The sequence below is a fragment of the Marmota marmota genome, unplaced genomic scaffold, assembly GCF_001458135.2.
Source record: "Marmota marmota marmota unplaced genomic scaffold, marMar, whole genome shotgun sequence".
In the NCBI taxonomy this organism is placed as follows: domain Eukaryota; kingdom Metazoa; phylum Chordata; class Mammalia; order Rodentia; family Sciuridae; genus Marmota; species Marmota marmota.
Window position 1 is genome coordinate 54241887 of NW_025999842.1, and position 26835 is coordinate 54268721.

The 26835-nt window shown below is 43.4% G+C and overlaps 1 protein-coding gene across 2 annotated transcripts in view; it reads left to right on the plus strand.

Moving 5' to 3' along the window:
* Positions 1 to 793: 793 nt before the first annotated feature.
* Positions 794 to 26835, plus strand: part of Arfgef3 (ARFGEF family member 3) — a 167730-nt gene continuing 141688 nt past the window's right edge. The window contains exons 1-2 of one of the 2 annotated variants that reach the window (XM_048798842.1): positions 794 to 1492; positions 11445 to 11496. In XM_048798842.1, the coding sequence (XP_048654799.1) occupies positions 1408 to 1492; positions 11445 to 11496 (137 nt within the window). In that variant the 5' untranslated portion in view covers positions 794 to 1407. The remainder of the gene's footprint in view (positions 1493 to 11444; positions 11497 to 26835) is intronic. The other variant, XM_015501659.2, reaches the window with a different exon arrangement.

Consider the following 26835-nt stretch of genomic DNA (forward strand, 5'->3'; position numbering starts at 1 on the left):
TTTTAGTAGTTGATGGACCTTTACTTTATTTGCTCATTTATATGTGGTGCTGAGACTCCAACCCAGTGCCTCACATGTAGGAGGCAAGTGCTCTACCGCTGAGCTACAACTCCAGCCCCCACTACAGTTACATTTCTAAGGAAAATCATCTCTCACTCCAGTCAGAATGGCAATTATCAAGAATACAAGTAACAATAAATGGTGGTGAGGAGGAGGGGGAAAGGTACACTCATACATTGCTGGTGGGACTGCAAATTGGTGCAACCACTCTGGAAAGCAGTATGGAAAACTTGGAATGGAACCACCACTCTTCATATATACTGGAAGAACTTAAAAATCAGCATCCTACAGTGACGAGGCCACATCAATGTTTGTAGCAGTTCAATTCACAATGGCTAAACTGTGGAATCAACCTAAGTGCCCTTCAACAGATAAATGGATAAAGAAGAATTACACAGGGTACTTTCAAAATTTGAGGCCCTGACTCATTCAAGCTAAATGGCTTCAATGAAAAGGTGCTGGTGCACCCCCTTTCTCAGAGGAAAAAATTTCAGTGCAAGAGTGGTAGGGAAGAGGAGGAAAGAAATTTTTAAAAGGCCTTTGCATTCAGGACGTGTTTGGGTGCAGCTCTTGTTGGCTGGAAGTCACCTGCCTCCCTGGGCCTAGTTTCATGTCCACACACTGGGCATTAGACTGTAACACCACACACAGCCGCTCACGTCTTGGCCCTATGCTCCCTGAGGCAGGAGCACACAGCCTGTTCACGGTGGCATCCCCCAGCGTGACACAGGTAGTGGCCCAGAGGGCTGTTCACCACTGAGTGAATGCACATATTTTCTGGTGAGGACTCAGGGATGCAGCAGGCTCGGCGCCTGCACCGCGTTGCGGAGTCAGGGGTCGGGGCTGGGCCACCCCAGCTCTGCCCAAAGCAGCCGTCGGCGCGTGGGGGAGGCCAGGACCGAGGCCCCTCCCTGTCTGCTGCCCGCAGCCGACTAGGAGCTCCCAGGGGCTGAGCCCGGCTCCCGCCCGGCGGGCGAGCCAGCTCCGGACGTCCGCCTCCACCTTTCCGCGAAGCCTCGGTGTCCCTGCCCGCCTACACCGCAGGGTCAGCGGCCGCGGCCTCCAGCCTCCGGCCCCGGCCCGCCGCAGCCGCCACCATCGCCACCACCGCCACCACCGCCGCGGCGCGGAGCCGAGCGCACCTGACCCTGGCGGGCGGGCGGGGCGCCGGGGCGGGGCGGTGGGACTGACGTGGCCCGCGGCATGGAGCGGGCGTGATTCATCAGCGGGCTGGGGACGAGCGCAGTGGCCGCCTAGGCGCCCAGGACCAGGCAGCGGCGGCTGCGTCCCCGGCCCGGCTGGCCAACGCTCTCTCCCTGTCGGCGGCCCGGCCCCGGGAAGGTCAAGATGGAAGAGATCCTGAGGAAGCTGCAGAGGGAAGCGTCCGGGAGCAAGTACAAAGCCATCAAGGAGAGCTGCACTTGGGCCCTGGGTAAGCGCGCCGAGCCGCGGGAGGGGGAGGGGCGCCCGGCACCTGCTCCCGCCGCGGGAGGGCCGCGCTGGCACTGCCCAAAGGGCCCCTGGGCTTGCGGGGCTGTTCGCCGTGCGTGGGTTATGGATGCTTGTCGCGCAATAGCGAGAGTTGCCTCGGTGGAATGATGTGGGATAGGAGAAGCTTGGCTCGGGCGTGGGCATCCCAGCTGCCTCCCATCTAGTCTTTATCTTCTCCCAAACCTTAACCGGGAGCCGCTGTCCTTCCCGGGTCCCCAGCACCCTGGACAACTGTCACCCCTTGCCGAGAGTTAGGACCCCAAGCCGGTGCGAATGTAAGGCCCTGATTTCGAAGCGCCTGTAGGGAAGAGGGAAGTTAAACCAACAACCCAGATCTCAAACATTGGCGTGTGGAACCAGGAAGGAAAGATTAAGCTTTAATTTGCTTTTCCTGAGAGACGCCAGCTTGCTAAGTATTAGCTTTCGTGGTTATGGTGGATGGAAAATTACATATGGGAAGAATTGCCGTTACCTCTGCAATTCTGTTGTGATCTGCCTTTCAGACAGGTGGGATTTTAGATTTGTTAGCTGTGCTAGCATTGAAATAAGTTCCAGGTAGCAAATTGGCGTTTTCCATCTCTGGTTGCAGAACTCAGCAGCAGAAAGAAACGGAATGACATACCAGTTGTCAAGAATTTGGGTAATCAGAATGGTAATAGAGATCAGGAGCATAATTTGAGTGATACTGATGCTTCTTAAATAGAAAAGCCTGAGAAGAAACCAAGAACAGCTCTGTGGGCCCCTCGCCTTGCCTTGCCCATGCTTGTATGTGATGCTTCAGTAACCACTATATTAAAAAATAGAATCCCTTTCCTTGGGAATCAAGAGACAGTCCATGCTTGTCATGACACTGTGTTATGTGATAGACCAAAAAGAGAAAAGAGAAGTGCCATCAGCCTTTCCACTAAACGTAGAATTCTGATAGCATTTCAGGGCACTCTGTTAGTGTTTAGAAGGTCTTAATTCACATTATGTTTGGGTGTGTGTACAATCACAGCAGCATCAGTTTTTGCTTAACCTGTGCATATCGTCACAGAATTGTCTGGAGTATTGTCTAGGAAGTTTATCTTGTACATAGAGCCAGCACTTGACCATTGTAGTTTACCATTAAAGAAAAATGGATTCAATATCTGAGAGCAGCAAGGCTCTTAAAGCCACAGGACTATTTTTTGCATTGCTATTGTCATTCAGCAGTGATTCAGAGCTAGATTCCCAAATGCCTCTAATGAAGGGTCACAGATGGCTGGGTAACATAATAAAGCAGGGCCTGACTGTGCACTAAACATGTCATTCCTAGTATTCATTATTATTTTGCTATAAATTAAGCAGATTTAGATAAACAAGGTAAAGAGAGTGATCTAGTATGTTTAATAAGTTTGACATTTGATGCTCAACATCTTGCTAAGTTAAATTACAATGTTGTAGCACTTAGGCCCTAAAAGTCACAGATGAAGCCTAGAGCTAAGACAGGTATATTTCTGTGTCAACCCCAAATCCAGCCTGACTGTAAGGGTAGACATAGTTCCTTTCTCAGTGATTTTTCTGAAATAAACAACAGAACAGGGAATTGCATGAAATAGTTAAGTAACAGTGCAGAGCACTCATATGTACCTTGGAATGAGCAAATCGGGAAAGCAGGCCAAAGAAGGGGGGATGAATATAAGGTCAGGATGTGAGGGGGATTGATGTGAGCTGGAGGGCTTTTGAAGTAGGTTTCACTTGAAGAATAGGTAGGCTGTTCTTTTTTCCTCGCTTATTTATTTAGCAAACATTATTGAGACCTCTACTGTATGAGCATGAGATATAAGGATGAATGAAATGCTTCCTGGAAAGAGTTAGTTAGAAGGGCCGGTGCAGGGAGAATGCAGCGTAAACAAAGGCAAGGGAGATGGTTTCCCACTCCAGTCCCTTTCTGTTGCCCCATCAATGTTTCCACCACAAAATGCTCATCACTACTCAACCCCATGATTTCTTTATAGATTCACATGTAAACATCTTAGAATGCATTTCAGAATCTATCCCCAGAGTCCCCTTTTAATCATTCCCTTGCCAAGAGCTCAAGGACCCAGGGGCAGTCAGCAGCGGCATTTGTTGGACACGCTGCAAAACATACTTCTCTACCTTTGCCTATGCTAGTCCTTCTGCCAAGAATTCCCTTCCCTGACTCTCCAAGGCCCAGCTCACACACAAAGAATTTCCTGTGCTCCTCAGTGGATGGATGGACTCTGCTGGGTTCAGAGTCCTGCCCTCACAATTCTCTTAGAGAACAGTTACGACTTTGGATCATAGAGTTGGTGTACGTACAAATACTCTGTTAGGGAAGAAGAATTGAGAAATATGCTGCGTGCAAGAAATCAAACAAGTTAAAGTCAATTTAAGCTAAACACAGTTTACTTGTTCCATCCATTAAAGAACAGAAGAACAGCTGTGGGTTCAGTTTGATTCAGAAATTCTCAAGGTTTTGTCTTGCTCTTTATGGATTGATCAACATGCTCTGCATGGATATCCACTATTGTGCTCATGAGTCACCACGCTTAGATCATCTCATGAAAAAGGGTCATCATCCACTTAGGCCATTGTGGGAGATGATGGAGCTCCCTCCCTCACCTAGACCATCATGGGAGAGAGAGGTCCTCTCCTACCTAGGCCATCTTGGGAGAGAAAGATGCTCCCTTACCAAGGCCATCATGAGACAGACAGGCCCTCCCCTACCTAGAACATCATGAGACAGAGGGGCCCTCCCCCACGTAGGCCATCTCAAGATGGAGGGCCTCTTCCAGTCACTCCTGCCTGGTCCTTAGCGTTTTCTTATTCTCCCCTTGTCCTGATGGGTCACAGGTAGTCCTCCAGCCAAGGAATGCAGTGGCTGACTGGCTAAACCCACGCCGTGAGTCTGACTGAAATCCAGGGTCAGCGAAAGACGGTTTCCTCAAAGCAAAATTAGAGTGCTGCTCAGAGGCGGGAGAGTGGATGCTGGTCAGTCAGGCCAACACGTCCATGGGGCAGCCAACTCTGGGCACCAGCACTGTTGCTTCTGCTTTCCTGGTGGCTTCTGCATGTACTGCATGAGAGGCAGATGTTCAAAAAATTCTTTAGTGACGAGTTTGGACTTCAGTGGTATTCATCTTTATTTATTTATGAGAGCTCTATGTGTTCATTTCAGAATATTGGAAAATATTAGAATAATATAAAGAAAAAATAAAAATCACCTGTATTCTCAGCACCCAGAGATAATGCTGTAGACAGTTTAAGAGCTTTCCCTTTTGCAAAGGGTCAGGACACAGCTAGTGAATTGTCATTTGTTTTTCAACTCCAGCATTTTCTTTGTTATTTTTTTCTTTAATGCATTTTTAACTTGAGCATTTTCTTCTACTTTGTCATAACACTTCTCTGAAAATCAATGTTCTTAACGGTTGTGGAATAAGTAGCAAGGGATATGTGTGCAGCACCTCTTTATTTAGTGCCATCTGGATTCTCTCTTGTCAGTGGGGAATGGCCTAACCAGCGAGTTGCAAAGAATGAGTAGGTTGGGAGTGAGCTCCGGCAGAGCCTCAGAGAATGGTTTTTTCCTTCAGGAACCTGCAGTTCTAGAGGCCTATGCACTGGGACATAGTGGAGGAATAGAATGGTAGAGAGTTGTTTCTGGAAGGGACTATGCCCTTGTTTTAGAAGTACTTCTAGTATTTTACAGGTATCAGGAGACTTATGTGGAATGAATTTGGAAAATAAAGGAGAGGGGAGAGAAAATTAGAGGCAGGAACCCCAGCTAGGAGAAGGAGGATCATCTATCCAACCACTTCCATCCACCTACCCACCTCCTTTTCCTTCCCACCACAGGTTCTATTACCCTCACAGACAGACTCCTTAACAGGTGCCTCACTTTCTACTCACCCTTGGTCTTGCTCTGGTCAGCCTTTCCCCTCATTAATAAGATTGGATGCTGCTGGGTGCTCACATTACCTGAGGTTACCCAGATTATTACAGCCTCGAGCTGCTATCTCCACTGGTCGAACACTTCCATGCCCATGGCTTTGGCCCAGTCTCTGAGAATATGAAGCCTGCACTTCTACAATTAGTGCACACCTGTGCTTTGACATCCGGCCCCAGCGCAGCCACCTACTCAACATCTCTACTTGAGTGGCCAAAGGCACTTGAGCTTAACAAAGTTCAAAGGGGCATGTGCTCTTCCCCACTCCCACCCCCTCCCCAAATCCCATTTATTCCTGATTCTCCTAACTGCCTGCCCAGTTGCTTAAACCTAAAACTTAAAATCATCCTTGATCCATTTTTGTACCTTGCTATTACAGTTTAGATATGAGGTGTCCTCCCAAAACTCCTGTATTACTGTGGGAATACTCAGACGTAAAATGATTGGGTTTTGAGGACAGCAACCTAATCAGTTCATCCTGGTTTGAAAGGGCTGGGTAGTAACTATAGGCAGGTGGGCTGTGACAGAAGGAGGGGGTCACTGGGGGTGTGCCCTGGAAGGGCTATTTTCCCCTGCAGCCCTTTTCTCTTCCCCTCTTCTCTCTCTGCTTCCTGGCTACCATGAAAGGAACTGTACTCCTCCTCCACACCCTTGTGCCATGATATTCTGTCTCACTGTGGGCATAGAGCAATGGAGAGAGAGCCTCTCCCCCACCTAGGCCATCATGGGAGAGAGGGGCCCTCCCCCTTTTAAACCATCATGGGAGAGAGGGGCCAACCATGGACTAAACTGCTAAACCTGTGAGCCAAAATAATCTTTCCTTCCTTTAAGTTATTCTTGTCAGGTGTTTTGGTCACCGTGATACAAAGCTGACCAACACATTTGCCATCACACCTGCTCATTTTTAGCTCCTAACTACACCCCAAGCCCATCTACACTATTTCTAGCTCTTTACCTCTATTCTAGCTCTCCAATCCAAACTGCTTTCCTTCCTTGCCTTCCTTCAAATTATATCAAGGTTTAAAAATAAAACAAGAAAATACACTGAGAATCCCAACCACCAGCTGGAGCTGCTACTCTGACCAAGCTGCCATCTTGTCTCACCTGGATGACTCCTCCGCCTCCTTCCTGGGCTGCCTCCCTGCACTTACAATCTCAGGAGCCTGAGAGATCTGTCAAGATCCAGTCTCTTAACTGTTCTTCCTCCTCTACCCTAGTCTTTTTCAGGCTATTTTCCAAACACTATCTACCTTAGAAACCTCCGTTCTATCATGACATGCCATGTGAAAATTCTGACTGGCTACCCATTAGGATAAAATCCTAAGTCCTTAATGTGTCAGTCAAGGCCTGCATGGTCTCCTTTCTACCTGCACCATTCTCCTCCTTACACTCTAACACACTGACCTTCTTTCAGTAACACGCATACACTGTGCTGCTTCTTCTCAGCTCATTAATTCAGCAAGTATTTAATGAGCGCCTCCTATGTGCCTGCTGCTATTCTAGGTGCTGATGCCTCAGTGAGCAAAATAGGCCAAAAGATCCTGTCCTGCCTTCAGGGAGTTTGCAGACTCTTGGAGGGATGACAGCCAGTCATCAAGAGAAATAAAAACATAAACAGCTCAGATAGTGATACGACCTAAAGGAAACCATAAAGCAGTAGAGGGAGATGGGAGGTGCTTGGAGGGTAAAGGGAGTTGTCACTTAAATCGGGCATCTCGAGAACACCTTACAGAAAGAGAGGCTGTGAGGTGGCTTCCGGAAGGAGCAGAGAGGCCAGGTGGCTGGAGCAACTGAACAGGAGAAAAGGAGGAGGTGAGAGGCCAGATTGCCGAGGGCCTTGTGTGACTTTTATTTAAATGGCATGTGGGTCATCTGATGTGGAAGAAGGAAATGTCTCCAGTTGAGTGTTGACAGATCTCTCAGGCTCCTGAGACTGTAAGTGCAGGGAGGCAGCCCAGGAAGGAGGCGGAGGAGTCATCCAGGTAAGACAAGACGGCAGCTTGGTCAGAGTAGCAGCTCCAGCTGGTGGTTGGGGATTCTCAGTGTATTTTCTTGTTTTGTTTTTAAACCTTGATATAATTTGAATTTATTATTCCCTCTGCCTGAAAATGCCCCCACCTCACCCAATTTGTAGTCATTTTTTTCAGTCTCGCCACTCCCTGCAGAAAGTCCTGGCTCCACGTCCATAATCCCATCCCACCTTTCCCTAATTCCCTGTATTTTCCTTCACGGCAATTAACCCAGTTCGAAACCAAAATGTTTACTCCACAAATCCCTCCACCATATTATTCCTCACTGTTGGGTCCCTACTCTGGCCCAGTATTTAGTCAGTGAATCAAGGAAGGGAGACAGAAACTGTCCCTGACATCTAAGGACAGAGTCAGGCACTCTGCCATCATTATTTCTATAGCTATTCACAAGAATCCCATGAGGTGGTGTTGTCCTCCTTTTGGAGATGGGAGAACTAAAGCTTGGAGAGGACAAGTGACTTGCCTCATCACAGTGCCACAGGCTGGTGTGGAGCCAGAAATAGAAGCTAGTTTTCTGCCATCTCTATTGGTGCATCTGTGGTGCTGTCTCCCCAAACTCTGTCTGTCCTGGGTGATGGAAGGCCAACCTGCAGGCCTTCCCCTTATTGCTCACTGGGCTCTCTGCCTTGGCTTCTACCCTTACCCCACATACCTGGAAGAAGGCTCTGAGACTACTTGGGCTCATCATGGCTGCCATGTGGCTGCCCTTTGCTCCTCTCCCTTTTTTCTGGCTAACTCAGCATTTGTAGAACTGGGCACTGTTACACATTCTGAGTTGGCTATCAACCCCTCTCTCTGCAGGGGAGAACCATGTTGATAGGGTGGTTCCATGTTATTCCCTCTCCTTAGAAAACAGCATCAACTTTCCCCGGGGCAGTGGTCCATGTTGTGCTAACTGCTGGACCATGCTTACTTACTCATGTGGCCTTTGAGCTACATTTCGGGTCTTTGCTTTCTTGTCCTGCTTCTCAGGGTTTTGCTTTCTTGTCCTTTCATCTCCTACCTGGCCTCATGGCACCACCGATCCTCCTGTTTTGCTGATTAGTTTTCTTTCTCAAATCCACTGTTTCATTGGCTAAATCAGGCCTAGATCCTCTTATACTTTGGCCTGTTAGTCCTGAGTCTCAAGGGTTCATTTGGTCTCTCTTTTCCCCTCTGATCTCTTAGCAACATGGGAAGAGTATTTATCCTTCTCCAAGGAAATAGGTCAAACAGATGGAGTTCGTTGACTCCAAGCACAGAAGAGAAGAATTGACACAATTTGAACTGGTCGCCTGGAGACATTGAAGGGATTAAACAGAACAGTTTCTGGGGGAAGAGAATAATGAGCTGTTCATGGTCTCTACCATAGGAGGCAGCAGTAGTGTCTAATAATCCACAAACAATGACAAAGTATTAAACATCCAGGTTGGATTAATAAGATTTGGGGATGAGTCTCCCAATCAGGGTCCCTCACTACAGTGGGATTTTTAAAAGGGTTTAATTTACCATGTCACAAGTGTGTGTGAGAATAATGTGATGCTGCCCAAAGTGCTTTGTGAACTTGAAAGTCTTTCTCAAGTATGTGTTATTATTAAAGGATATTGAAATGGTATTCTCAAGGAAACAGCTTTAGTTTCTCTGTTTTGATTGCAAGATATACTATCTTGGTCAGTGGCAAGCAGATGAAGTTGAAATTCTGGTTCAAGTTAGGAAGTTAACTATTCGTTCTTTGTCTCTAGAGGGAAATGTGTACTGAATTTTAACCTCCCCCCCCTCCCCCCACCATGGTGAGGCAAGGTCCAGGGAAGCCTCGGGGGCTATCAGGACTTTAAAATAAGGAAGACTTGCATGCAGATAATTAAAAATTGACTAATTTATAATTGTAGGTGCCGCAGTCCGGCTGCAGCAAAATAACCGGGGGGGTGACGAATAACTTGTGTACGTTGATACAGCAGGAGTGGAAGCCGTTTATTGCAGGACAGGAGCAGTATTTATACATTCCACACAGCTTATCTAATTAGCATAAACTAGATACATCAGTCAACCAATCAGGAATCTCCACACTTAATGGCTCGCTTTTGTTACTTCTCAAACCACTCCCTCTGGCATTTTGCCAGGCACCATCCAGACTTGTTTACAACTCTAACATTCCCCTGGCAAAATGCCAGGTGTTATTTTGACTTGTTTACAGACTCTAACATTTCCCCCTTTTGTTTAATTTAAATAACGACCATAGTGGTTTTTACAGAAACACCATAAATAACCTGCTACAAACAGAAAGGGAGGATACAAAATGCCACAATACCAAGCCAATTGATGGCTCCATGCAAGAAGCCCTTGGAAAAATTATACCAGCAATGACACTGTTAGCAAAGATACCGAGTTACAATTTGTTATAGATTACAGTTTGTTGTCTCAGTCCAGGTAAAGCAGTGTCTCAATAGATTAACTCACAGTCCAGGTAAATCATAGTCCAGGTAAGTTCTGCAGGCAGCTAGCTTAAATCACAGTCCAGGTAAGTTCTGCAGGCAGCTAGCCTAAGCTGTAGCAGCAGAAACAGCAACAGCTCCAAAGTCTCGTCCGTTTCTCAGCCAAAGTTTTGTCCGGTTCTCAGCAACACTGGAAATTCTTCTACATTTGTTTTCACCAGCACTGGGATGAAGGCAGGAACTCTGGATGGCTAAAGAAAATCCTGTAGCATTCTACTAAGAAAACAACCTTCTGAACAATTTAGTACATTATCTCAAGGTTTTTTTGCATTTGAAATAAGCATTAATAGTGCTCATTACTCATCAGCTTCCAGGTGTGGGAGAACCATTGTAGCTTAGTTATTGGCATTGAAAATGACCAAACATCAGGGACACCAGTAGCGTCTTCTGCTGGCTGTAGTGCCTGGGCAGCCCCAGATGGCCCTGGGGAGTGTCCCGGACTCAAACTGCTACTGGGCACAGGGAGCAAGAGCCTGCGAGACTGTGCCTCCAGGTCAGGTCTAGATTTGGGCTCGCGGCAGTGGAAGAGCCAGCTCCCCGGCCAGGAGGCGGGGAAGGGCCAGTCGCCGCCGCCTCTTGGAAAATCCTTGCTGCGCTGTGACCGGCTTGCACACTCGGCAGCCGCCTCTCCGCTTCACGCACCCTCCGGTAACGAAAAGTATTTAGTAATAGCCTTTTGCTGCAACTTTTTTCCTGATAATCCTTCTTCTTCTGAACTTTCTTTTTCTTTCTGACTAGAGTTCCTGGGCTCTTATCAACACATGCCCTAACTATTCTTGGTTCCACTGGGGTGCCTTCTTCCCTTAGTAATTTACTTCTCACCCCTTCCATATTTTCATCACAAAAACAATACAATACACTGAGACAAAACAAGACACAAGCATACTGTATCAATCTTTTCCATTTTTTTGAAATGACCATTTTTCCTCTCGCCCTATCAGCCTAGGGATGAGCAGATTTGCTCCTGTCCTATCTATGGACGAGCAGCTTTTTTTCGTCACTTACCCCCGAGTGTCCCGGGGCTCCCCGTAACGGGCCACCATCTGCCGCAGTCCGGCTGCAGCAGAATAATCAGGGGGGGTGACGAATAACTTGTGTACGTTGATACAGCAGGAGTGGAAGCCGTTTATTGCAGGACAGGAGCAGTATTTATACATTCCACACAGCTTATCTAATTAGCATAAACTAGATACATCAGTCAACCAATCAGGAATCTCCACACTTAATGGCTCGCTTTTGTTACTTCTCAAACCACTCCCTCTGGCATTTTGCCAGGCACCATCCAGACTTGTTTACAACTCTAACATTCCCCTGGCAAAATGCCAGGTGTTATTTTGACTTGTTTACAGACTCTAACAGTAGGAATATCCAAGGAAAAGAGAAATGAACAATGATACTCATGTACAATATAGATTCTCAGTCTTTAAACACCTAGTTGTAACTGTGTAAATTTTCCTTTTGCAGAAACCTTGGGTGGTGTGGACACCATTGTCAAGATCCCTCCCCATTTGCTGAGGTAAGAGATGGAGACTGTATAATAAGCAGATGTGAATAATGCCCACCATGTTTTCCTGAAGGCCAGATAATGTTGTTAGTTTATAGCACTTTGTGGGCTCACTGGCGACTTTTTGCACCCCTGAACTAGAATATTTCATGAGGTCAGCACCTTAGAAATCTGACTGCATTAATCTCACTGGTAAAGAAGATCAAGTTGATTAAGAAGAAACATGATTCAAATTTAGGTGAGGGCTTGGTCAAAGAATACTATATTCCACTGCAAATGAGAAAATGGTGCCCACTCTGGGGATGTAGCCCTAAACCACATTGGGTGGATTTAAACTCTCACTCTCACTGGCATCCATGGCTGGATTCCATCTTGCTGGTGGCAACTGTACAGCCCCATGCAGCAGCCCTGAGCTGCAAACCTATTTCCCCACCTTCTTTATCTATGCTACAACTTTATCCTGCTCATCATGAGAGAAATACATGTCCATAGTGAAAACTCTGGGAAGCACAGGAGGATAACGAAGCAGTTGTTTATAATTAACACTACTTTAGAATAAACAGTGAAAAGAGTTTAATAGGTTTTCACAAATCTTTTTCCATGCACATATAGTTTTACAAATTAATATGAAATTTTATTTACAACTTTGTTTTATGCCTGTTTTTATTTACTCATGACCATATAAAGAATGTTTTGTAATGCCAATGTGTGTTCTTCAAATTAAAGTATTAGATATACTTCCATCAACTGGCTATAGCATAATTTAAATTAGAACCTTTCCTACTATTAAGCATATATCCAACTTTTTCTTTAAGGTTATAAAAATATTGAATTTACAGCCTTTTTTGAGTATGGTGTCTATATTTTCAGAACAGGATGGTTTATTAAGTATTTCCTCTATTTTCAAGTGGATTAAACAAGAATTATGTTTCTTTCTTTTTTAAAAAATTCACTACGTCTCCTATAATATCTGAATCAAAGTGAGTGTAAGTTAATGTGTGTAAAACTTGCAAAGGGACAGAATGTGTGGCAACAACACATCTGTCTCAGAGCTGTTTCTGTCGGGGCATCCAAGAAGATTAAGAACTACGAAGGCGTCAGTAGTTTTAGGGAGTCAATTTTTTTTTGATACCTCACTAGTATAAGTAGTACTTTTTTTTTTTTTAATCTGGATCCTTCTTTGAATTGGTGCATGTTCATTACATGGAATAGTGGGCTTCATTGTGGCAATTCATATGTGCACATCAAGTACCACTTCTTAAGACTGATTTGCTTCAAACTGATTTTGTCACATTTCCCTTCCCATCTCACCTTTACTGTCCCTCTCTCTTGCTTGTCAAAGTTACCATCCAGGTTCTTCTGTGATGCATTGTCCTGGGGTGCAGCAATCCCATCCTACCAGCAAAGAACCATGAAAATACAGAGTCCACGTCAGGAAAGGGAATGATTATAAGAGCAGGGAACATCTTTTAGTATGTTCGGTAGTTTTCCTTGGCTTTCAGCAAAATTAAAGGAGGATCTAATTAGCTATGATAGACAAAAATATTTTTTGACAATGCCTCCTTCATTTTATGTAAGCATGTATAAACAAGGTTTCTTCATCAATAGCAGTGAAAAAGGAAAATATATGGAATTGATGCTAAGTCCTGTCTTATGAATTATTAATACTACTAATAATGAGTTATTATTGGCTTGTACTCATTTGTAGGAGATATGAACTCATTGAAGGAAAAAATAAATTCTGTCCATTTCTTTAAAAATGCATTTGTAAAAAAATGTATTTTCAATGTTAACTATATAAGCATTTAATAAGTAATTGTTGGTTGGGGATGTGGCTCAAGTGGTGACGCGCTCTCCTTGCATGCGTGGGGCACTGGGTTCAATCTTCAGCACCATATAAAAATAAAGATATTGTGTCCACCTAAAAAAATAAAACTAAAAACAGTAAATATTTAAAAAATAATAATTGTTAATGTTCTTTGGATCAATTGTGTGCATTAATAATGATGGCTCAAATTAAGAATAATCAAACACTTTGAAGCCTTAGGTTTATAGGAAATTTTCTAAAAATCACTATAAATATACTTTATTACAGAGAAATATCAAAAGAGATATTTAACAAAAGCCTTTCAAGCATTAAAATATATTGAGAGGACTGAGGCTATAGCTCAGTGATAGAGCACCTGCTTCGCATGTGTGAGGCACTGGGTTCAATCCTCAGCACCACATAAAAATAAATAAATATATTGTGTTCATCTACAACTAAAAAAATATTAAGAAAAATCATACTGAGAGAAAATTCTCTAGGGGAAGTGAAAAGGAAATATGAATTCAAAGAGAAAGAGAATAATGCAGTACTTTTTGCTGATAAGGATGAGTTTGTTCATTTATTTTTGATGGAAGAAAGTCATTTTCAAATTTCTGTGGTATTTAAATTTCATGAGATGCATTTATAGAGTGATATGTTTTAATTTAAAAATTTTAATAATCCCATAGGGCCATAATTACAGCATTGCAATTAAAACTATAAAGAAGAAAATCTAAATGTGAACTTAAAATATGTGAAAAATGGTGAAGCCTTCCTAATGATTCTGTGTGTAAAAAATTTAATGGCCACTGCTTTGAAGGTTGTTTCCCAGTCCAAAATGTGGATTAACCTGTCCACGAGGCTTTCTGTGGTCCTGGGTTTATGATAGAAAGTCTTTCTTCAGTGTGAGGGCTACAGATAATGATGGAACCAGAAAAGGATTCCTCAAGGGAATGTTCATCAAAAGGCAACGGGGAGGGGGGGAAATACAAAGGGATTTTTTCATTATGTGTTGGGGAGGGGGAGCAAGGGGAGATGGGTTGGGAGGAATGTAGTTTTAAAGGGACCAAGGATGTGTGTTGGGTCCTCCTCTTAACCATTCAGCTTTACATCATTCAGTGGTATGGACTTTACCTCAGAGCTAGATAACCATCTTGCATACTCAGAGGAGATGGTCACAAAATTGGTGTGAAGCTGATGAGGGATTATGGATATCATGACATGTTGTCACCATTATTGGTAATATAATTCAGAGTGCTTATTCTAATGACAAAGAGCTGGTGACGTCATCCTTGTCCACAGAAGTGTGCATTATTGGATTTCAGGTGCACAATGAGATCCGTCAAGCATACTCGTACAGGGAACTGAACCCTATGAATGAGACATAGCAGATGTCTCATCTCAAACCCCTTTTATTCTGAAGAAGGAGAATGAAGACATACAAAAATGGAAAATACTGATATGTAGCAGCAAGGGTTAATTTACCATAGACTTTTTTTTATGCATAAGGAGGTTTGGGTTTGAGTATAATCCACAATAGTAGAATTCTCTCAGAGCTCTTCTAGGATATAGGAAGAAGCCATAACTAGAGCGTAAAGGAGCTTGGGATCAATAATAGTGTGATTTTTCTATTTCATGTCATTATTCAGGAGGTGACATAATGAGGAGATGTACAGTCATGGGCTTCCCCCCTTTGTTGTGAGTCAGCCCTCCTCTAATCCATTGATTCATCTGCCAGGCTCTCAAGCCCAGAGAGCACTTACTCTATTAAGTCATTATGCTTAATGTGGCACCCTTCTCTAGGAGCATCTGCTCAAAAACATCTAGGCACTAAATATTGGTCTGCTCACAAGAGACAATTTGGACATGTTAATTATTTTTCTTTAATTATACTTATATTTAATATATGGGAAAGAAACCAAGTTCATAAAATCTCTCTTGCCTTATCCTAATTTTGTACTTAGATTCAGTTTCCATTTCTCTTGAATAAATTGCCTGGAAATGATTATTTGCAGGTGTTAAAAAATATTGTTTGTTTTGTAAAAGGATATAGGAAATCATTCAAAATCCTGAAAACTTTTTCTGTGCTTTAATTTTTTTTCTTTTGCCATTGACTACTTTCAATATATGACCACTTTCATAAATAATTACTAGTGTTGCTTTTATCAGTGGTGTACGTTAGCAATGGTAGCTCAAATCTGAAGAATGTTGAACTCTTGAGAATACCTGTGTTGTATTGTCTTTCCTTTTTTCCTTTTGCTGTTGACTGTTTATAGTGCTTTTTGTACAAAACTAAGTTCAAATGTCATGTGAATGATTTAAGTGATTGGTGAATGCATAGTGGATTCTAGGGGAGAATTCCATCATAAAGCTTATTAGATGGAATTAAGGAGTGATAAAGAGATATTGATTGTTTGTGTACAAGACTCTTTCACTGGGTAAAGGCCCACCCTTATTGTTGATGTGGTGAGCAGTATTAGGGAATCTGTCCTATGGACTGTTTCCTAAATCTGGTAGCAGATAGTCATGTGAAAAATCTTTCCACCTGCCTGCCCTTGGTCTTGCCCTTGGGTGAGTTTTAAGAGTCCTTATCTTCCTCACTCTTTGCTCCTCATTTCTCTCTTCCTAAACTACAAGATCTCACATGCATCTTTGCAGGGTTAAATACAGTCTATCAATTAGGGGGCTATTGCAGTTTCCTTGCACTGGGGAGTTCATTAATAGCTCAGGCTGTGCCCTAGATTAGAGTCGCCATCTCTATGCTGTGCTTATTTTACAAGCAAAAATCACTCAGGATGTTCCCTAAGAGTCACAAACTTGGTAAAATACTTTGGATCATGCCAAGTTGCTGCTCATAGTCATTGACACCATTGTGATTAGCCATTATTAATTATTATTATTATTATTATTATTATTATTATTATTATTTTACCAAGTCATGAAAAAGACCTGAAAGCTAATCCAAAACAATTAGCGGTTATCTTAGTCTGGCCAGGTTTCTTAACAAAATACCATAGACTAGATAGTTTTTAAACAATAGAAATTTATTTCTCCCCATTTGGGGGGCTGGAAATCCAAGACCTGGGGGCCAGCATGGTCACTTCTGGTGAGAGCCTTCTAGAGGGTTGCACACTGCCAACTTATCCCAGTGTCCTCATATAATAGAAGAGAAAGTGAGCTCCCTCAGGACTCTTTTAAGGGCACTAGTCCCATTCAAGACAGCCTCCCATTTGTGACCTAATCAATTCTCAAAGGCTCCACCTCTTAAAACCATCACCTTGGGGTTTAGGGTTTCAATGTAAGAATTTGGGGAGGACACAAACATTGGACCTTAGCAGTAGTTAACAGCATTCAATGTTTTCTGTCTTCTGACAGCTCTTTATTTTACCCTTTTACTTTCTATCCCTCCCTGATTTTTCTCTTTGGCTTTGGGAATCACCAAAATAACATGGTAATTTTATGGGATTTTCAGGACCATTGTGGCTTTGCATTTTTAGGGCTGATAGCTGTGTTCTGTGAGGCTGTCACCAGTCTTACCTGGCAGAGAGCACCTGGTTTAAGCCCTGTTGGAATATTACAATGTTTAGATTTTTGCAAGTTAGTACATTGCCCATTTCTTGCCCCCTGGTTCTTATTGCTGTGGGGCAAGTCACTCAGAAAACATACCAAGTCCCAGTTTTGTCCAAGTTAAGAGTCTTTATTTAGTTGTCTGGCCAGCGATTGCTCCCTACGGGACCCATAACTGTCTCTGCAAGGAACAGCCTTGAGCCTCAATATTTTCGGATATTTAAAGGCAAGAACCACAAAAACCACATCTGGGTTGACATAGCTGTAAGCAAGCAGGTACAGAAGCTGAATTGGGCAGTTAGCGAGACAAGGCAATGGGTACATTGGTATTTCCCATAGGACTTTCCAGGTTGGCATAGCAGCAAGCAATCAGAAGGGAAGTGGGGTCAAAATGACCCTAGTTCAGTACAAGTTAGATCATGGTTACTAGTGTCTAGACAGTCTATCTCTGACAAGGTACACTGTCCAAGAAAAATGGAAACTAAAGAGAACAATTTTATATTGTATAAGAATTGCTATTTTGTGTTGCCAAGTATGTTATGCTAGATAAATATTAATGGGTACAGAGACGAGGCTTTCCCATGGGAGAAGCATTTCTTACGTGCTATGGAGTCTCAAGGTAAAATGGAGTCTCTTTGGTCATTGCCCATATAGCCTGCCCCATAACATTATGATGGCCTGGTTATGCTGATACCTAGATCCATCTGATCATTATTTCCTCTGAAAATTTGAAGAGCTGTGACTTTGTCCCTCGCTATTTGTTAAAAGGAAAAGGACTTATGCTTCTAATGGGGACCTTTTAGCATCACTGTTATTTGTAATCATTGCTCCTTCTAGATCATTCTTGACTTGCTAGTCCATTCTCTAGAGTACTCTTCTTTGTCCAGTGGAATCTTGCAATTTTCTCTGCCCCAGGAGTGCTCCGTCTCTCTGCTGGCCCAGCTCCGTCCTTTCCAATGGATTGAAAACTCCAAATTCAGGTAGCTCTAGGTCTGGACACCCTAACATATTTTTGTGTAAATCTGCCAGAGGGGTCTTCTCCCTCCGTGCAAACAAAGCTGGGAGACCTCAGGCCTCCATCACCTGGGAAGCCATGGAGGTGCTGGCTAGCTCTCTGATGTACAACCCTATCTTTTCTATCAGATTTCCAAAGAGGTCAGAACTCGAGTGAGGCGAATGAGGCTGAGCTATCCAATCAAAGAATTGGATCCTGTCTTTATTTAAATATTATAGATTTTGTTTGTCATAGCTTATTTGCATTTTTAAATTTTTGAATGTGACATTAAATATTATTTATCTAGTTACTGAGTTTTTTAGTGCTTGCTTAGGCCACACCCAAGGCCAGTGACAAGGGGTTCACCCTGAGCTGTATTCCGAATCTGGCAAGAAGATCTCACAGCTGCTGAGGCCATCCACATTCCCAGGCAAGCTTTGGCTTTGTTTAAAAAATCCCTCCTTATTCTTTCCCACTGGTAGGGTGTTACTGTGGGCACTTCCCAGTCCCCATCTCTCTTATGTCCTGGGCCCACCCCCTAAATTGAAATGCAGCATATTTATCATGGTCCTCTTTCTTCCACAAGCCAAAACTGAGGCCAAAATGAAAGCTGTCCAAGGATTGGGTTAGTAATCCAATGCTTCCCCTTTACATGAGCTGCTCAGCTATTAGCAGTACATGTTATAGGCTGTCCTCTTCCCTGAGCCTGTCCACTGTGTGGCTCGGGCAGCATTTCTCACTTCCTAAACCTGCTGTCCTTATAGTCTCTCCTGAGGTCCTTCTCTCTCTGTCCTCAGTAGACTCTGTAATTCTGTCATGGATCTTATCTACTGGGTTTGCAGTTATTTAAGGGTTCAGTTCTCAGGTCCCACCCCTAGGGAGCTCATCTGTATACGTTATTCATCTTTGTGTCCCCATCCCAGCACCCTATACATATTTATGGGATGAAACCATCTCTTCAGACTTCACGTCATGTTTCCCAGGAACCCTGCGTTCTCACCTCCTAGATTCTTGGAAAACATAGTATTTGGGGGAAACTGTGCCAGAATGGAACCTCAGTGTTGGCAATAAAACTTCTAATATCTTACTGACTGAGGTTCCAAAGGTCCCAAAGAGTACACCCAGACGCTCAATTCATTGACCTCAGCTAGTGTAGTATTAAATCCCTTGCCTTCCACTTGACCAAAGCCCAGACTTGCACAATGTGTATTAATCTTAGATCATGGGTGAGTGTGGTAGTTATCAGGACTCCCATCAATGTTCTGTACAAAGTGATGCTGATTATACAAAGACTCCAGTTCTCATTAATTTCCCGTGAAAAATCCTTGGCCCACCTGGAAGAGGCATGCTGCCTACCTTACCCCCATCCCCACCATCTGACTTGATGAATCTGACTTGAATTGTTTCTGTTCTAAAGAATAAAGAACATCCACTCCCATCCTGCTGAAATCTGGGATTCTTCCTTCCTTCTAACCTTGGTTCCTTACAGCAGGACTGGTCCAGAGGAGATAAAACTGTCAAGGGAATCCTTGGGTTATCTTGTTCAAAGACATCCACTGGCAGCCGGCCTTTGGTGACATTGTTCACTGAGCATCCCCTTGGGAACAGTCCTGCAGTTCCTCGGCAGTACTTCAGCTGCCATTTTGCTTATCTTCTCCATGATTCTTCAAAGCCAACCTCAGCTTCATTACTTTCTTCTGCCAGTTTTATTTCCAGAAAGATTCCAAAGCCCCCTTTCCCAGTTGTCCTGCGTGTATTCCCCATCAGCATGTCTCCTCCTTTCAGCCCACATTCTCAAGTTTCTCCTTGTCTTGACTTGGGGACCTACTGGCCTTTCACACAAGTGACAGCACATTCATCAGCATTTGTACCTGGAAAGAACCATAGTAATAGTTTCCCGTTCTTCACATGGTTTCTATTTTCATTGCTTCTGTGCTGCATTGATCTATTTTAGTGCTTTAATTCTATACTTTGAACCCTGGAGCCACCTCTGAAGAAGATGGAAGTGTTTTCATTTTGTAAACACTTTTTTTCCCCCTCCTCCCACCTTCCTTCCCTGGCTACTACACCTGACTTTTCTTTGCGGAGTCACACACGTGCTAATAAGTTTGGGCTGTGTGGAGCCAGCTCTCATGAATCTTGCTGGTTCTGCACAAAAAAAAAGAAAACAAAAACAGGAGCTTTACGACACTTTGCTTGGTCTAAACCTGGATCACTTTCAATTTTAGAGAATTCTTGAGCAAGTATAAGCAGTAACATGGGGGAGACAAGGTCAGCTTTCTGGGGCTCTGGGAGAACCTTTTCCATGAGAAAGACTTGTCCTAGATGGGAACTATTCTAGCTTCCTGAGAGCAGTTGTCCCTAAACAGGTGAGTAGAAGGACATTCCAGGGTTGGCATGTCATTCATGCCAACACGAAACACCCACCTGTGAAGAGGAAGTGGCAGATGTCATGGCCACTGAAATCTATGTAAGAAATTGGGGTGCCCTGAAGATCTGGTTCTGTCTTCTCCCTCCCCTGCTGCTTTGGAAGAGAGTGTCCCTGTTACCTTTGAACATGGTGTTAAGTGACAATTCTACACTATTCCTAATGTACAGTTTCTTGTATGCGTTATCTGTCAGCCTGTAAACTAAGCCTAATGATTTTCCTCTTTCATTCCCTTTGATAAGGGAGACCTCCAATTAGCTCTTAATTATAAAACGTCTCTTGTTAATAGCCCTGACCTAAAAGCACTTTTTAAGTCCTCACTGAGAGAAGAAGCTAGGATGGAGGGGCATTTGCCTTGAGGGAGATTTCAGAATGGGAGGAGGGTAGATATTAATTCAGAACCCAGCCAAGGGTACTTTTCCTTCCTTTATGACAGTCTATGTCTTTGTAACACATAGCTTCATAGAGAAGTATTAGAAGGAAGCATAACTCCATTTTGAAGAAGTATAACATGCCCATCATGGGTTTTGTTTCTAGGCCTTTTCCTTCCTTTTGAAAGGAATAAGGATAGAATTTTTGCCTTGTGGATTATTCTATATGTCATTCTCAGAATGTAACTGACTCCTTTAGGCAATGTAGGTCCAAATTCTTGCTTTAATTTGGAAGTACACCTCTGAGAAGTTGTTGACATTGAATGCTTATAGCAGTGGTTTCCAAACTACGGCTTCATTGATTTCAGTGATGTCAGTAGCCCAGTGGGTATTTGTATCTCTCTTTTTAAAATTTTTTTTTTTTTTTTTTTTTTTTTTGCAGGGGAGGTATGAGGGATTGAACTCAGGGGCACTTGGCCCCTGAGTCATATCCCCGATCCTAGTTTGTATTTTATTTAGATACAGGGTCTCACTGAGTTGCTTAGTGCCTCATTTTTGCTGAGGCTGGCTTTAAACTTGCAATCCTCCTGCCTCAGCCTCCCAAGCTGCTGGGCTTACAGGTGTGCACCACTGTGCTCTTCTTCACCCTCCAGAAATTTTCTTCTGCAGAAATCCTGGTGCAATGACTAGAATTATATTTATTTTCTCAGGAAGACTGTATTAAATATTGCATATTTTATTTTCTTGTATTTTTGTTGTACTGCATATTTAGGTCTAGCTGAACTCTGTGTGAATCAGTAGGATTATGTAATTACTCAGTGCCCTGATGCATCTTTTTCAAGTCCAATACATTTGCTACAGATCTCCCTTTACCTAGAGTTCAGAACTCTTAATATCATGGTCTTTAATATGCTTCATAGCCTTATGATTCACATTTTCCCATATAAAGTTGGGACACATAAGAACACAAGTTAACATTTTTCAAACCTTTTTTATGTGTCAGGTGCTGTATATGCTGGTTGTATGTAACCCTGACAGCTGCCCTGTGAGGAGAGGAGGTCCTGAGGCTTGAAGGGGCTCTGGAGCTGGCCTGGCCCCTTGAGCCAGCCCAGGGCACAACCAAGGGAGCTGGGATCCAAAATTCACCTTCTTAACCCTCTAGGGGACATTCCTTCTCCCATTATTTGATTTAACACACAGGTTTGTTTTTTCTCATTTGCAATTTATGAGAAGAGCTGAGATCTACTAAATTCATTTCATACAGTACATTATTTGATGAAGCATTGTTATTAAAAAAAACTCTTGGAAAATCTGCTCTATTTCTCTACTGCTCAAGAGCAACTTACTAACATAGAAATATGCATTATACTGTGTGACTCCTGAGGGGCCAGGACTTTTAAAAGAGGGGGTGTCCTACATTCAGACTGAGGGGCGAGTCATGAATTATTAGAGCTATTGAGATTAGTATGTGTACAAGGCATTGCCAGGAAATTACCTAAATTGACTTTTCCTCTTTGCAAGGCAGAGGAAACCATAGGATAAAAGAGACTCTGGTATGGAATTAATGTGAATACCCACTGGGAAAGCCTGAGTAATTATGCAATTAAAGAACCAACCCTTACCTCTCCAAGCTTCTGCAGACTTGACTGAGGGAAGAGGCTAGGTAGCAATTAATATTCCTTCTTCAGGAGGGTCAAGATGAGCAACTCTGCAGATTTACAGGAGAAGATTTAAGGTCAGCTCATTTTTAGGCCATAGTTAAAGGAATGCATCTAGTATAGATTAGATTTTGATCTGGAGCAGACTTCGTGTTTCAATTACATGAAATTCAGAGGGAACTGGATTATTTAAAAGATTCTTTTTTTCAGCCAGGTATGGTGGCACACATCTGTAATTCCAGTGACTCAGGAGACTGAGGCAGGAGGATCACCAGCTTGGCCAATTAAGCAAGACCCTGTCTCAAAATAGAAAGGGATGGGGGTATATATAGCTCAGTAGCAGGGTGCTTGCCTAGCATATGTGAGGCCCTGAGTTCAATCCTCTGTACAAAAAAAAAAAAAAAAAACTTTTTTAAAGAATTTTTTCCCTCCACAAAACTGTAACTTCAGAGGAAACAGTGGCATGGGGAATATAATCCCAGAGGCTCAGGAGGCTGAGGAAGGAGGATTGCAATTTTGAGGCCAGCCTCAGCAATTTAGCAAGGGCCTGTCTCAAATGAAAAAGGGCTGAGATGTAACTCAGTGGTTATGCACCCTCCATTGCTTGCTTTCTGATGTAAACCCCACTTTGTTTTTCTACTTACCAGATGGGAGAAAATGTTTCAAACACAAAAGGGGTTTTGTTTGCTGATTCCAGAGGCTGTTGATGGGGAAGAAGCCAGGAAGCTGTGTCCACTGTGCCTAGTTGTGGCAAGAGTGGAGCTGGGACAGGAAGGGGCAGAGGGAGGAGACTAAGCACAGAGAACCCCCTGGACTGAGCACATGAGGGAAGGCTTATAGATTTACCCTCCAGCATTTTAACTCCAGCTCTAGAATAAAGCTTGGCATGCAAGACAAGGCCAATAACATGACATTTGCTGAAAATGGAGAGGGAAGGTTTTGTGTGTTTCAGAGATAGTAAAAATGTAGATGTGATTTAAAGCCAACAGGCTACTTGATTAAGAAAGCAAAGGATAGTTAGTATAAGGTAAGCATGCCCAGGATACTGGGTCGGTGTTTGTTCAAGATGGTTGCCTGTCCTCTGTCTTTGTGGATGACTCTATTGAGGAGTCTGGAGAGTGGGGTTGGTAGTGGGAAGATGGGAGTAGGATCTAGTCTCTGATGGGACAGTCTGCAGGTAGGGATGGGTGTCCTGGTCTTGGAGTCAGAGCCCAACAAGCAATGACATTCTGTGTGCCAGGAGCACAATGAGGGACAGGACATAACCTGTCCCCTCAAGGAGCAAGCCACTTGCTGAGGAGAAAGTAAACAGGTCATTGTAGTACACCAAGTCCTGGGTGCAAGTCCTGGTTCTTCTGCGAAAGACCAAAGAGGCCTTAAGTGAAGTCATTCTCCCTGTCAACTTCTATAAATAGAGATGGAAATTGAAAGGTCTGGGAGCTACCTGTTTCCCCATTGTGACCAGTCTGGAAAGGCCCATAGCAGGCCACAGAGGTGGTCTCAGCCTCCCTGGGAAGGCTCAGCATACAGCCAGACCTTTGTATCTCCTCCATACTGGGGAGGGGAGCAGCTTCCACCTGCATGGCCCACTCTCAGGCCTCCCTGTTGCTGCCAGTGATCAACAGGACACTTCTGAAAGCTTTTGTTCCCAAGACCCTGTACACTTTTTTACATTACTGAGACTCCAAAGAGCCTTTTTTAAAAAATGGATATGTAATACATTGTTTTAAATGTATATACCATTTAACATACTAGAAATTGTAAAAAAATTTACTCATTAAAAACATCAATGGGAAACCTATTACATTACGCGTTCATATAAATTATTTTTTAATGAAAAATAGCTACATTTATTCTGTTTGAGCCATTTTCATAGCTATGGAAGACTGTGAATATTACATAAACTGTTGGGCAAGACCGTGGATTTTGCAGAATGTGCAACCCAGAAGTGAATCCTGGTAAACAGGCTTGCTGTATCTGGCAGTTTACACTGTGATTAAACTTTTATTTTTTTCTCTTCCAGTGCTGAGTTTGAAAGAGTGATTTTAGATAAGAAAACATGGGTAATGAAAACAAAGGGGCAGATAAGAATCTGGATTTAAATTGTATTTGTTCCTGTTCCTAAGGATGCAAATTGGTCCTTGGGAATTTTAAACAAATGGCTTGAGCAGGCAAGATCTGGCAAACTTGACTGTGGCAGTCTTAAATGTTTGTTAGAATAACTTCTGGTGGTTGAAATAAGGGAACTGCAAGCCTATAATCCCAGTGGTTCAGGAGGCTGAGACAGGAGGATCACAAGTTCAAAGCTAGCCTCAGCAACTTAGCAAGACCCTGTCTCAAAATAAAAAATAAAAAGGGCAGAGGATATGGCTTAGTGGTTAAGCGCCCCTGGGTTCGATCCCTAGTAGCAAAAGCAAAATAAATAAACAACCAAACAGGGATCTAAGGCTATTCTGGCTATTTCTATCAACGTGTTCTTCTTTCAGTTTTGCTTATAGATGCAGGAGATTTTGGGATGGTCTCTCATGGCAGTCTGTGATGAGGTTGCTGTTGATAGTCACTAGAGAGCACCCCACATTTCCACATACCTGTTGAAAGAGAGTTGTTCAACCAGGTGCAGTGGCACACACCTATAAACCCAGCGACTTGGCAGGGTGATACAGAGGGATCACAAATTCCAGGCCAGCCTTGGCAACTTAGTGATAAGAATAGACATATCTTCTGGGATGTTCTTCAGGGGTTTTCTTAAAACCCCTCTTATGAGACAGTTGTGGGCATTTGTAAATTCTCTGGGCCTTCCATCATTTTCCTCTGAAATAGAAACCATTGCTTGCCTACTGGACATTCTACTGACCCTGTTCTCCAACAGAACCCCCGGGGTATAAGGTCTCCCATTATTTTTATCCACCTGTGCTCTCAAGGATGCTGCCCTGCAGCTGGCCTGGTTATTTGGTCTGGCTACAGGTTTGGCCTGCTTCAGGAGGCAAAAGGGATGCTGTCTCAACCTTGATGAAGAATGACGGTCATTCTTTCTCTAAAAATTACCACATTCAAATGGGATGCTTGGAGTCACTGCAGCTGTTTTGCAGCTATGAGGGAGCCAACATGGAGATAAAACTGACATGTCTGGAGTGGCTTAGCAGAAAGATGGAAAAAGCTGGGTTCTTTGCTCTGTCATGAAGACACAGAAATACTTAAACCCAGAGCCAACTGCCTACTTGTTGGATTGGTGGGGGTTGGATTTCCTGTTACTTGCAGCCAAAGTTTCCCTCATTGATACACCTCCCCTCATGGAATCCATGTGATTCTGAGGCCCCAGAGAAGAGAGTCCAGGCCTGTGCAGCAGCTATCACCAGTCTGACCTGTCAAGACTGTAGGATCCTTTTTCTCTTATCTGGCTACCTTAGGCCATTTTATTGTGTTTATACCTTTTCTGTAGGATAAGGAGTTGAGATTCTAAATTAAATGTTTGATACCACTGGTAAAACAGGAAGGAGCACTCAGATATCTGTGGCGTTTACGAAGTGTAGGGCTTAGAGATGGCAACTCGGCATCCTCTCCCACACCCTGTATGTGCAGCTACATCTGTATTATAGCCCTGTTCTGCCTCTATAAATGACTGACTTGTGTTCTCTCCCAGCTAGACCCTCAACTCCACCATCTTATACCTGTGGCCTCTGGAGCAATGTGCCTGACCCCCAATATTGAGGGCCTTTCGGGCTACAACTATTCTGGGAATTTTACCAGCAACTTCACATGCACTGTATTATTAAATTTTATAATTTCAATGAGTAGAATCTGTATTTTGATAAGAACAGTGAAGCTTGAGTGATAAAATCATTTGCTATGAGGCCCCACAATTAACACATGATTAACAGGGGGTCAAATACAAGTGTAACTAAAAAAGATTCTTTTAACTAATATGTTCTGGGTTTTCAATGCATATTCAATATCTATTGTTTAGCTATCTCAGTATAGGAATTATTGTTCCTTTTTCTGCATTTCATCTTTCACTCCTGGGAAATGTTTCATGACAGGCATATAAATGATTACCTGAATTTTGGATCTTATTAGAGTATATTAGTTATGAACACATTCAGTTGTAGGTGATGGAAAACCCAACAGTGGTTTCAATGAAATAGGGCTTATTTTCCTTGTATGACAAGCAGTCTTGAGGTAGGTAGGCTTTCAGGACGGGTATTTCCAGGATTCTCATGGGGTCCATTATATTTGATTTTGCATGCCACACATCACATTCCCATCCAAGAGAAGAAGAAAGCAAAAAGATAGAAAAGAAGTGTCAACAAAACAGATCTGGTGCTTTCAGGAAAACGAACACTTGCAGATGAGACATCTAAGATTTAAAGTGTGCGAGCCCAGTGGCCTGCCAGTGTGGTACACACGTCACCCCAACTGGAGTAGGGGCAGAGCAGATCCTTCTCCCACGCCTGGATCAGGCCCTGCCGGTGTGGTGGTCACGTGACCCCAATTGGAGTGGGGGCGGAGAGGAACCGCCACCCGTGCCC